General features: G+C 29.0%; 1 protein-coding gene across 2 annotated transcripts in view; it reads right to left on the bottom strand.

Annotated features, from left to right (window-relative positions):
- Window positions 1–916: 916 nt before the first annotated feature.
- The window catches only part of LOC107452009 (uncharacterized), a 251,421-nt gene continuing 238,168 nt past the window's right edge, over window positions 917–14,169 (bottom strand). Inside the window, exons 7-8 of one of the 2 annotated variants that reach the window (XM_016068280.4) lie at window positions 9,639–9,873; window positions 917–1,371 (exon numbers count right to left, since the gene is read on the bottom strand). In XM_016068280.4, the coding sequence (XP_015923766.1) occupies window positions 1,283–1,371; window positions 9,639–9,873 (324 nt within the window). In that variant the 3' untranslated portion in view covers window positions 917–1,282. The remainder of the gene's footprint in view (window positions 1,372–9,638; window positions 9,874–14,169) is intronic. The other variant, XM_071180218.2, reaches the window with a different exon arrangement.

Here is a 14,169-nt window from a genome sequence, read left to right as displayed (position 1 = left end):
CTATGTAAAAAACAAAGATGACATTTAATTAAGCTTTTTCAAGCATTTTTTGTAACTAATTTTTAAATTAAATTCGTTCTTGAATAAATTATTAACGTATTTTTTTATTGATCAAAAATGGGAATTTGTTCAACATTGAACATACGTTCAATTTCTTCGAATTTTATGTTAAGTGAAAATGATTTTATATTCTTAAAAATATCATTTATTTGTTTAATGCTGATAAAAATGACTTGATAACGATATTGATAGAAGCAGTGCAAATAAACTAAATGAATTGTAATATTTCCCAAAAATATTAAGACTGTGAGAAATACAATCATTACAATCTTTAAAACTGGAAATATTAATTGTTGAATCTAAGTATGGAATGATTGTATTTGAAAAGGAATTTTTTAGTGAATTTTAATTCAATTGATCAGCAATTAAAAATATGCAAAATAAACTACCGATTGAAAACCAATGAATAAATTATAATTATTGCTGCAGATGTAGTTCATTGATTTTTGATTGCATAATAATGCTTCATTCTTACAGTCATTTACATCATAATAATAAACACTGCACTCACTTTTTTATTAAAAAAAGCTGTTTGACATCTGTCATCATATATCTATCTTCAAATAAAGTTTCCAAACTTTCGTATCACGTGCGTAAATTTGAAGAGTTTCCAAAAATATTAAGACTGTGAGCATTAATACGATCAATACAATTTTAAGATTCCGAAGGTCATTTCATGAATGTATAGATTGAATTTGAAAAACAATGTAGTGGATTGTAATTCATATGATTAGCAATTAAAATATACTACCTATTAAAAAATAAATACATGAGCTTTATTGCTGCAAATTTAGTTCAATGATTATTGATCGCGTAATAATGCTTCAATCTTACAGTCATTGACATCATAATGATAAACACTGTACACATTTCTTTATTAAAAAAAAACTGTTTGACATCTGTCATCACATATCTATCTTCAAATAATGTCTCCAAACTTTCGTATCACGGTGCTTAAATTTGAAGAGTGCATTTTTTGGTCCTTGCTTCCCGAACTTCAGAAGTTCACATTTTCAATCCTCCATCGACGTTTCCTAAACAGGATATCGATTTTTTTTTCTTCCGCTTGCTGACGTTTTTTTTTTTTTTTTTTTTTTTTTGGAAAAGTTACACCGATGACGAAAAGTATAACTTTACTCGGAGTTTGGCAAAGCAGAAAACACAAATGCGTCATGCAGTTTCTCAAGAAATATTGGTTCTTTATTCCCCACATTTATATTCGTCAAAGGAAAACAACCAGTATAAGAAAGAAGGCAAATTTAAAAGAGCCATTCACACTTGCAATATGAGCTGCTGCATTTCTTTCTGAAACTTAAAGAAACATCTCCATAAATCAGTCAGTTTTTAAATATATAGAAAATATTTTAGAGTTCAGATTATAAAGTACACTTTTACTGGCAAAGCATTCATTTATATTTTCCTACTATACTACTCTTAACTATATCATTTAGAAATATTGTAAAAAATAGCATATTTTGTGTTTAGTGAGATAGAAATGATGTCTGAATTTTGCACAGTTTCAATGTTTAGAAAAATTTATTTGATAATGAAAATATTTATACATTTTTTTAAAATTATATTTTACTGAAGTTTAGGAAAGTGTTGAGATATTGCATGAGTAAATGTTAGTATTAAAGTTTTATTTTTTGATGAGTTAAACATTTTTTACATAAAATGCTTTTAATAAAAATAATTTTCTTTATTTCAATTTTTTTAACGAATTATCAACGTAAATTTGTCTTTAAACAGAATTTAAATACTTAGTAGAACTGAATAGTAGTATCGTCTCTTTTATAATAGTTTCATCCAACATTATAAAACCTATAATGTATTTTACAATACCATCAATGCTCCATATATCAATCAAAATTAGCTAATGAGAAGTATTGCTGTCCTTCAAAAGCCTTAATCCTCTCTAATGAAATATATTGCGGTATGAAATGCATGTAATATAATGCCAATAACATTTTGAGGCAGATGGAATACTGATGTCCCTTTTATTTATATTGTTTATGATGCTCTAGTTTCAAGCAAAAATATATTTTGGTATCTTTTAATTATAAAAAAAACAGTCTAATAATTAATAAAATTAATCTAAAATTAAAACAAGAATTAAAAATTTACCAATAATAATTTTTGCAAAGTAAAGAAATTTCAATGATAAATAGCAGATTTTCTTAAATTAAATTTAAATAACTATCTCTAATTTCAAAATTTGGACGATTATTATTTGAAAGTGAGCCTTGTGCGGAAGGTTTTACCTTCAACGCACTCAAAGACACCAGTGTTTCATACGGTATTTACAAACCATAAATTATTAAAATGCTAAATACAATATTTTTTAACTTAATATATTATATAATGAAAAAAGTATGGATGTATGTTCAATAAAAATCTGGGTCAAAAAGTTAATACATTTCAAAAAGCAGAAAAATAACATTTAAATTAATTAATATCGACCATTAAATTAATTAATATTTAATTAATATCAACCCATTACGAGTGGTAACAATACGATATAAATCATTATTATCTCTGTTACTATTTATTAAATTTATTAATAATTTTCGATTATTTTCGATTTTCGATTTATTTATCTATACGCATGCAGCGAAAAATATTTTTTTGCGTAATACATGAATCCTTAAAGACAATATGCTTAGAATTTTAACTTGACTGTAATAAAGCGTTACCATCAATGTGACCGTAATAAAACGTTACAATCCAAAATATTTAGGCAAATTAGATAAGCATTATTTTGAAGTAGTTTTTATCCTATTTTCTAGTCATAAATAAAGCAAAATTTAATTAAAATGTGCAAAACAGTTAAGTACAGAGAAATAAAATTTCACTTATTTGTAGATTGAATATTTCTTTAAACAATTTGCTCATAGACCTCTTTCGAAGAGCAGATTTTTGGCATGGTAGTATGTTGAACTACTAAAAGGTAAGTGTTTAATGCGCAGGAAGATAAGATTAAGAACAATGAAAATGAAACATTTGAAATATTTTGCCGGTTTTCTTACTTTTTGAAAAATAAAGTGAAAACTTCAGTGTTAATAAAGCAAGAATGTGATAGGAAATTTTTTTATTGTTGTTGCTGTCATAGGTCATTAAGCCAAGGGGTGCGATTGTTCTTTTTTTCAGTGGTGCCATCTATGGTCAAGAATTCGATTTCTAGCAAACCCATGCGTCACATCCGTATATGGGGTAAATCCATTCATGCATTCTTTCATTCATCCACAGACATCAAATTTGACCTGAATCAGAGAACGATTAATCTCTAATTCAGTACTCCCAGAGGTATAATTTGTTATGAGAACATGGATGACTTTGTGAGCCGACAATCTCAACGTGCACCGGTTCCCATCAACTACAAGAGGAGTCTTCGGTTGATTCCCGTTCTCACGAACTGGAGTCCATCGCCCTGCCATCCAGGCTATCCCGGCCCAAAAAATTTTTATTCAAAATTATTTATGTGTGATACTATTTCAAGAAAATACTGTGCAACTTATTTTGAATAAATATAGCACTCAATTTAAAATGAATATTAACTCGAAGAAAACTATTTCGGGTTTACGATAGTATGAAACTTTAAAACAAGCAAAGCCTTACTAAAAACACAAATGTGATTTCTTGCAAACTTCATTGAAACTAGTTTTAAATCACGTATTACTGGAACGTTAAACCAATGACAGTTAATAATATGATTTAAAAGTACACTGTAAAAAATCCCGGATCAAATCACGATAAAAAAAAAATCCTGGCACTCAGCGTGATAGTACATTTTACTGTAAAATCCATTCTTAGCGTACAATTTCACGAAATTATACATCTGATATACCGTAATTTTTATACAGTAACATTTACAGTAAAATCACGAAACGACTGTAATTAAATAAATATTACTGTAAAAATTACGCTAGAAAATATTAAATTTAAAAGGATTTTACAGTAAGATTTCACGGATGATGCACCCAGAGGGACAGAATTATTTTCCATAATTTGTGCCAAAATATATTTTCAGTATAATAATAAGGAAAACAAAGCCCAAAGATGAAGTAAAAATTAAATATAGTCATGCTTATTCCTGTTTTTGACTACAGAAAAGAAATACAAGTACCTATTGATAAGATTATTTAAGGTATATTTCGATTTTTCTGAGCAAATTTCTAAACACTTCTCCTCTTATACGTAGCTTTTGAGGAGGAACCCGTATTAAGTGAAAGAAATCATTAAGGTTCAAATAGCAAATCCATCGTGAATAACAAAGTGGAATTCAGAGTTTGTCCGCTAGAAAACAGAACTAATTTCACCTAAATCAAGGTTTCCGTTTTACCAAACTACCGAATTTCACCCTCCTACTCTCCGACACACACACACACACACTCTACACACTACACTTTTAGAAAGCTAGTTATATATATATATATATATATATATATATATATATATATATATATATATATATATATATATATATATATATATATATTTCGTCTGTTCGTGTGTATGTCACTGAACTCCTCCTAAACGGCTGGACTGATTTAAATGAAATTTTCTGTGTACCTTCAGAAGGATTCGAGAATGGTTTAGATTCACAATAGAACATTCTGCCACAAACCGTTCCAGCGGTATCAGCGAAAATCGAAATGGAATTTTCTGATTGGTTAAAAGTTAGCCATTGTTTTAAATTTTGCTGTACACGAATCAGTTTTCAAATATCTTGAAGATAACAACAGTGATATTTTCTATCTTATAGCTCTATTCTTTTAGAAAAGTAAATTACATATACTTTAATATTTAATCATAATTCGGTTCTTTATTTCAGATGAGCACAAGCACGTTAAATCAACGAGAATAAGTTTCGTAATTATTGGTCGTATCACGGATTTAGTATTGTGAAAACTGTTTAATAAAAATCAAGGCAAAAGCAAATTTTATTCATCTTGCACGCTTTTAATAATTATTTATATTTAGTATGCAATTTTAGCTCAATTCAGTATGCAATTTTTCATTGCTGACAGTTGTCATTTGAAAACTATTAGATTGTTTATTATTACAAAGTTTGCGAATTCTCATTCATTTTAATTATTTCATTTAAAAAATAGGAGTAAACTATATTTGAGGGTGCCCCTTGACTCTCACCAAGTTGTGATAGCGGTTGATCTCCAAGCTGGCCGATGTTGAATCCCAATCGTGATTCTGATTCGTTTAAATTTCAGCGTTATTTTTAAATGTTCAACGGTATATGTAATTTCAGAAGTCCGTTAGTTCTATGTTGGATACCGGCTGGTTAGGTTACTTTTGCTTCTGATCAATAGGATCGAAGGTATGTGGGCAGTCATAAAAAAAGGACTTTAGAAAAAAATGTCACCGCCATTCCGATACCACAGACGCCATTTTCAATTCGTATTTCGCCAAATTTATGTGGCGATGGAGGAACACAGATTCTATTCATGATAAATTTAGACAGTATCTAACTGCTATTAGAGAATTCTGTGCACCTAAAACTGAGGAAATTCAAGCTTAATGAATAAGTGAGATGTTTTTTTTCCTTTTCTTTCTGTGCTTACTCCATTAATTTTTATTTCGATTCAAAATGCATTTTATTGGGTTTATTAATTTTGCCTACATTGGGTTCATTGCAATTTTATAAAGTTTTGGCCGATGTCTTGCTGAAATTTTCCAATGTATTATTAAAATATCATTATGTTTTGGCAGCCATTCCTGTTACCGCGGTGTTCCGCGCAAACAGGAATGGTGATAAACATAAGATAACAATTTCGTCAAGGGGCACCCACAAGTATATTTTTACCAAAAATAGATTTTTGTTTTAAATTTTATCATTATTATATTTCTTATTTAATTTATTTCATTTTTATTGCTTTTTTATTATTTAAAATAAATACGTGAATTTTCGAATTAGCAAATTTGCGACCACTGTCAACTTCTACATTTCTTTTTGTTTGAAAGAGAATATTTGCAAAAATATGCCGCCTAAACGAATCGCTCTTAGTCGATCAACATCTCAAGCACGCAAGAAGAGAACTAACCGTGTTTCAGAAAAATCGGAGCAACGGGAAGAAAGACTTGAAACTAATCGAGAACACAATGCTTTAGCCCGTTCCTTAGAAACGTCTGAGAAACAGGAAAGAAGACTGTTAACAAATCAACTACGCACTACTCAAGCCTGTTCTTTGGAAACATCAGAGCAACGGGAAAGAAGACTGTTAACAAATCAACTACGCACTTATCAAGCCCGTTCGTCGGAAACATCAGAGCAACGGGATGCAAGAATAAAAATCAATCAAGAACGCACTTCGCTATTCAGACGCTGCCAATACTCTGATTTGAATCTCAGTGCATTTCACTATGATCCGACAGCCAACTATAGTCTTTCACCCAAGCGTCATCATCGGAAAAATGGATCAATTATGTATGTTTTGTAGTGCTCTCAAATTTAAGAACGAAGCAGCTGGAATTTGCTGTTCTGGAGGCAAAGTGTAACTACCAGATTTAACGTCGCCAGCCGAGCCATTATCAACGTTGTTATCGGGTCAAGCAAATCAATAGAAACTTTTCTTGGCGAATATAGGTCAGTACATTCGTGTTTCCAAATGACTTCATTCGGTGCTGCTACAAGTATCGGTGCGCATATAGACAGCTAGAGTTATTTATTACATTCACATGCAATCCTGCTTGAGCTAAAATTAAAGAGCTTTAGTAACTTAGGCAAACATCATCGGATCTTCATGATACATTATCACACGTGAGTTAAAACAAATATTAAGCTCTAAACTTGGTTTTATTGCGAAAAGTCATGTTTTTAGAGAGACACGGTGCTTGATGCATTTTATTGAACGGCAGAAAAAGAGAATTGCCACATGATTTGGCTTATTGAAAAACTCACACCAGGACAAATTGGTCAGCTCATATCAGCAGAAATATTCATGACGCCATTGATCCAGAATTATTTCAGATCATCATCCAAAATATGTTTCATGGTCGGTGTGCATCACCATACATGTCTGTTTGAAAATGCACTAACGATATCCTGGAGAATTAACTGTTGAGAATATCACTGGTTTTTTCACCATTAAATAAAATTCTCTATTCAAATCATAATCACAAATCCACAAATCTCATTTACACACTTAAATACAAAATTTAAATTCAAACTGAAAGCGTTGCAACGCACGCAGGGTACAGCTAGTATATATATATATATATATATATATATATATATATATATATATATATATATATATATATATATATATATATATATATATATATATATATATATATATATATATATATATATATATATATATATATATATATATATATATATATATATATATATATAGCACAAAGACAAGAGGGACAAAAAAAGAGAGAAAAACAAAGAAAATTAAGAAAATCATTAAGTTTTATTTACTGCGAATAACAAAGCACTCCTTTTTACGGATATAATCGCGCAACCCACATCTTTGTTGACTTTTTTGTTTAAAACAAATGTTTTGAAAAATGAGTGTTTTTATTGCACATTTGAACTTCACTACTTTGTGAATAACTTTCTTCACAAATTACCATAGCTAATTGTGCTGAGCAGTGGTTTCCGATTTCTTACGGCTACGGAACTCTAAATGTCGAGTCTATTTTGGTGGAACGAACATATAAATAAAATTTAGTATCAGCCATAATCATATTGACCAAATAAAAACTGCCAATTGCTTTGATAATATTTAATGAGAAAAATAAGTTTTTTTTTCATAATATTTTATCAATAAAACTATTAAAATAATAGGTTTTATGCCAAACAATTGAATTCGCAGGCGTAAAGTGAATTCTAATCTAGTTCTGAATGTAGTCATATAGTTATGATAGTCGTATTAGTCATAGTCATGATAGTCATAGTGTTATGGTGCATATATTAACTTGAAGTAAATAAAATAAGCTGAATTATTGCTTTCGATAAAGAACTATTTTAAGCGTTGAGAATAGTTATTAGTGAAACATGATTCATTATGCTTAAATTTCGTCATTTTACTTTGATTGAAAAGTTCGACGAGATATACTGCTGCAATTTTTTATAATTTTTTTTCACTCGCATTTTACATAAATAATTTCATAAAAAATAACCAAGCTATCAAAGAAAATATGGTTTATTTTTGTCGTAAATATAATTTCAAGTTTCAAAAATAATTACTGATTTTAAAAATTTAAAATTTAAATCTCTCCGAATACCTGTGAAACTTCCACGAAACCCCTGGGCTCCGATATATATATATATATATATATATATATATATATATATATATATATATATATATATATATATATATATATATATATATATATATATATATATATATATATATATATATATATATATTTGGAATTTGGAAGTTACTAAGTTACCATATACTAAGATAATAATATAAAATGTTGGTTAAATATAAAAAATTGTGTATCCCATCTTGTTCGTCCACATGATACAATCCAATATTTGTATCGGAAAAAAAAGACAGAACTTAGTAAAAGTTATGTAATTAGGGTCATGACTGCATACTTTTAGTCAGTATGATAGAATAAACTAATTTGTTTTGTGACGGAGTAATTAAACATAAATGCATCAAAAAACTGTAAAATTTAAGTCAATGTGAGATAGCATGTGCAAATGTGATGTATACGTCAGTAGTTCCTAAATGGTGCTCAGCGAAGCCATGAGGTTTCGTGGAAGTATCGCAAGCTTCCGAGAGATTTAATTTTTTAAATCAGTAGTTATTGAAGCTTGTAATTATATTTCAAACAAAATCAATCATAATTTTTTTGATAGTTTAGTTATTTTTTATGAAATTGTTCAAGTAAAATGCCATTGAAAAATGTTTTTTATAAAAATACGCAATCTCGTCGAACTTTTCAATCAAAATAAAATGATGAAATTTAAGAATAATGAATCATGTTTCACTAATAACTATTCTCAACGCTTAAAAGAGTTCTTTATCGAAAGCAATAATTCAGCTTATTTTATTTATTTTTAGATAATAAGTGCATCTTGAAGAAATTCTGAACTAGACTAGACAGCACTCCAGGGCTGCGAATTCAACTGCTTGACATAAAACCTGTTATTTTAGGAATTGTATTGATAAAAATGGAATGAAAAAAAAAACTCATTTTTCTCATTAAATATTATCAAAATAATTGGCAGTGCTTTTTTTTTTTTTTTTTTGGTGCTAATAAATTTTTTTGGTGCTAATCTCATGGCTGCTAATAAATTTTATTAATATGTTTGGGATTCCGTCAAAATAGGCTCGATCATTTAGTGTTCCGTAGCCGTAAGAAATTGGAAACCACTGCTCAGCACAATTAGCTATGATAATTTGTGAAGAAAGTTATTCACAAAGTACTGAAGTTTAAATGTGCATTAAAAACGTTCATTCTTCAAAACATTTGTTTTAAACAAAAATCAACAAAGATGTAGGTTGCCAACACCTCCGAACTAAAGGAAGGAGTTGGCAGGAAACCAATTAGAGGGGGGAGGATGGATCAATGGAAGCTGATGTAGTTACCCTTTCCATAGTTTTCCGCCACCTGAAGACCGGAATTCCGGTGGTTCCCTCCAAATGTCCTTTCGTCGCTCCGCACATTTATCACTCGTGACATTGTGGAGGTGCATTTCAACCTCACCTCCTCATTCTCGTCCAAGTGACTCCGCTGAACTCGTAGGCGGAGGCCGAGAACCGACCTCCCCTCTCCGTCCTCGTGAATCAGTGGTGGATAGTGGACCACAGATTCATTTGTAATCTGTGAATGAGAGAGACAATAATCGATTATCTCCAATTGGAAATGAGGTATTGAAGAGAAAACTGTGAGATTTATGATCGCTTTTGAAATTATTGTTGAAGCGTCGGGGACACCAAGGGGTGATTAATTTTGAAATGGTACTTTTAATAATTAATAATTGGGTCTCTCCCTTCATTAACTCCAATGCAAGTTGCTCGATTTAGATAATTTTTAAGGAGTTGAGGCAATTACTTGTGCACCCTAAATTCAGTTTTGATGGTTACATAATTCTAAAAATTTGCCTTTGAGTACATCAAATCGTTTCCTGTCTTTCGACACAATTTCACGCAAAGAATAATAGTTATATGGGGAATAGGTAATGTAATTATAAAAGTTATCTTAAAAATTAATATGTCTGAAGCTAAGTGATTAAACAGGTTTTTAAATGAATTCAAACAATTCGGCTTGGCACATTTACATATATTTATTAGAACGAGATTTAAATAAATGTGTAATGAAACATTGCACCTGAAAATATTTCCATTTCAAATATGATTCAAGAAACATTAAAAGTCGTTTCAAATAAATATTTTATTTATTCAATGTTAAGAAATGTTTAATTATATCGTAGATTGTTGAAATTTTACGACACAAAAAAGTTTCAAGACACACATTTTCTCTCCATACATTTTTCATCATTATTTAAGCACTTTCACTTCATTTTCATATTCAGTATCATATTTCATCATACATGCTAGCTTTCATCATGCTAGCTTTCATCATACATGCTAGCTGCTAATGGATCATACATGCTAGCTTTATACAGACCTTTTCATTTAGATATATTTTATTAATAGGGTTTAACACCTTTCAAAATTTTCTGGAGGTTAATTAGCATAAAACTAGAATATCCAATAAGCTATCTATGAACGGTGATGGCTCAGGGGACAGAGCTTTTGCCTCCAAATGAGGTGAACTGGGTTAGAATCCAAGCGATGGCTGGTCGATATGAATTCTTCACCCAGCTCAGCACCGACAGTAGTGCTGACGTAAAACATTTTCAGTAGTAAATGGATTATGAGTTAGATTCCCCTTGCCATCATGCTAAATGTGGAAAATTTTATGGGTTTTTCTTAACCATGTAACTCAAATGCGGGTTAGTTCCATCAATTAGTCCTCAACGAAGGCGAATTTTTTCTAATATTCTATCCAGGAACTCCCTTGTCTGCTAGATAGGGCTCAAAATTACAAGGCTGCGGAGTTGAAAAGTCGTAAACCCAAAACTAGATTGTCTGCTCAACGACGCTTGTAAAATCAAATGTCCTAACTATAAATAAAGACTCGTATCGAAAATATGACTATAGAGATAGTATTATTCCGAATCTATGCTAATTAAATTTTATTTTGCATTTTTCATTGCTGTGTGAATCAGTTTTGATATAATAAACAATAATATTTTCGTAAAGGTGATCTTTTAAGACTATAGTTATTAAATATATATATATATATATATATATATATATATATATATATATATATATATATATATATATATATATATATATATATATATATTATTGAATTCATATGGAATTTATTTTATTTTTTCAAAACTTGAAGTACAGCCCATAGTTATTGCTGCAGTAATGTAAGTCATTTTTGTTACATAAAATAAATTGCAAAACTCCTTTTCATTTTCGAAAATAAATAATACAATCATTAATAGTCCTATATTATGGCTGGCCTGCTGTTTTTCAGTCAAGGACCTTCTTAAATTTGTTATAGATAACAACCTTCAATATCGTAGAAGGTGTTGTGTTATAGCCGAAAGTTTTTAAAGAATACCTTCAAAAACACACTAAACTGTTTAAGATCTGAAAATTAAAGATTGATCAAATCTAATAAATATTTTGAAGATTTCATAAGGCTTTTAGCTGTTAGATCTGCTAATAAAAAGATACTTGGCGCAGAATTTTCGTTAAACATATTTTTCATGCATCTTTCATTATTTTGTATCAATTTAGGTCAAAATATTATATTTAGCATTTTAAAAATATTTGGTTATGAAATACAGCATCGTTCTCCGGTGTCCCTTTTTAGTGTTAAAAGTAAAATTTTCTAAACAAGACCCTTCCAAACAGTAAATTTTCAAATTTGCACTAATTTGAAGCTATTTTGGTCTAAAAGAATCAGTCATTCATCATTGAGATATCACTAATTTAAAAAATCAATTTTTGATAAATTTTTGAATATGAGTGAAAAATTTGCTTTACAAACTACTTTCTTTAAAACAAATATAATTCGAGAATCTAACTAATATTTTTAGTAACTATTATACTGCTTTTTTATAATTAAAAAATAGCAAAATATATTTTTCTTGCAATTAGAATCTATATATAAAAGGGACACTGGTAAATTTTCTGCTCCGGCGGGATAATAAAACACCCTTATAATAAATAAAATTTAAAACACATCATTTTTCAAATAATTCTCTTCATATTTTCCAATATTCAAGCTTAGCATCAATTTATAAACATGTCCATTACATAATGAATCAGTTATTGCAAAAAAAAAGAAAAAGAACTGATTATTTTCTTTGGCATTAGTAGATTTCATTTGGCATTTTTTTATTATTTTTGAGAGAATTATTCCTCCCGACATCGGGTATAAAATGATATTTAAAAAAAAAAATCCAATAATTAATTTTTCTATAAGAATTCATCTCATAAAACAAGTTGCACATTTTTACTGAAAATAAGTACATATATGAGTCTTTGTATAAATTGATTAGTTTTGAGACGTCATTTTTTTTTAGTTAAAGACTGCAAGACAAATAAAATTGTTTATTAATGTAAAAATCCTTTTAGCGAAATTGTTTTAACTAATGAGTAAACAAAACAAGGAGTTAAGTTGCTTTGTGTTTACAAAATAAATATTGACTTTTAAATTTTTCCAGTATAATATAAGAAAGTTTGCTTTATTCGTAAACTTCGAGAGAAAAATATTAAAGTTTTCGATGTATTTTCCTGAAACTTACTGCTGAAATTTTAAAATACTAAGTATTAAGTGATAGTTAAGAGTCAAGTGTATTTTCCGTGTCTTAGTTTAAGCGTTTCCCGAGAAACAGATACAGATTTCTTTTCGATGTTCCAATAATAGAAACAGTAATGGAATGTAGGATGCAGAATTTGAAATAAAAATTAAAAGCTTAACTTTCACAATACATGCACATTATTATGCAGTTAAAATAGTTTTAAAAAAAGCAGGGGTTAGTATATAGTCAAGTACGCTTTTGGTGTCGTATTTGAATCTAAAATCAGACAGGGTTCGTACGGTGCTTAAAAAATTAAAAGTCGGAAAATGAGGTGCATTTTAACTCTTTTGTATTCTCCAGTAAGCTAAATATTTCTAAATGAAGATATCTGTAGCCACTATAATTGAAGTATCTCTTTTTAAATTGAAAGCTACTAAAAAAAAACTTGAAACTTCTTTATAAAAATACTAACAGCATTTTTTAAATTTTTTAAGCATCATATGAACTCTGAGAAATATAAATTCTCTATAAGTTTTCGAATAAAATGTACAATAATGGAATAAAAGATAAAGTATTTATAATTGAAATTAAAGCTAAAGCCTCATATTACATTCAAAAACACATTATTACAGATAAACTGCTTGTTAAAATAGCTTTAAAAGGATAGATGCTAGTGTATAACTTTCATTAAAAAGTACTATTTGAACTTAGTTCAATTAAAACAATTCAATTACGTCTAAGGAGCTCATATAGCTTTTTGGTATTTAAATTACCTCAAGGAAATTATATTAGGTACACATGTAACAGATGTAAAATAAATAGAATTTCTTCAAATTTTTTTTCATCCTAATGATGAAGAGTGCCTCAAAAATAATTAAGAAGTTAATTAAAATTTGAATAAGCAGTTAAAACAATGAGAAATGGGATAAATGACGTTGTGTTTTGCTTAGGAAACCAGCTATTTATCTTCACCAAAATTCAATGTTTGACGCCAAATTCATCAAACGGTAGTACTGATAACTAAATAAAATGCAAATAAACGGTTTTAAAATAACCGTAGCTTTTAGCAGTAACGCTGCACAATCTGAAAATAAAAATTAGTAGATGATTGTGCAAAAACTTCAATTAAAATAACCCTGATTGCATCAGAAAACATTGTTTTATAATTCCTGAAAATTTATCTTTTGAGGAATTCTCCAACTGTTTTTGAAAATTGATGACCAAAGAAGCCAACCAGTGCTTCTCTATCTCTTTTTCTTTATTTATTCATTTTTATTAAAGAT

Source organism: Parasteatoda tepidariorum, chromosome 1 (assembly GCF_982258835.1).
Source record: "Parasteatoda tepidariorum strain Cologne lab strain chromosome 1, Ptep-v5.0, whole genome shotgun sequence".
In the NCBI taxonomy this organism is placed as follows: domain Eukaryota; kingdom Metazoa; phylum Arthropoda; class Arachnida; order Araneae; family Theridiidae; genus Parasteatoda; species Parasteatoda tepidariorum.
The sequence above is the reverse complement of the archived record's forward strand: the minus strand, read 5'-3'. Positions and strand labels throughout refer to the sequence as shown.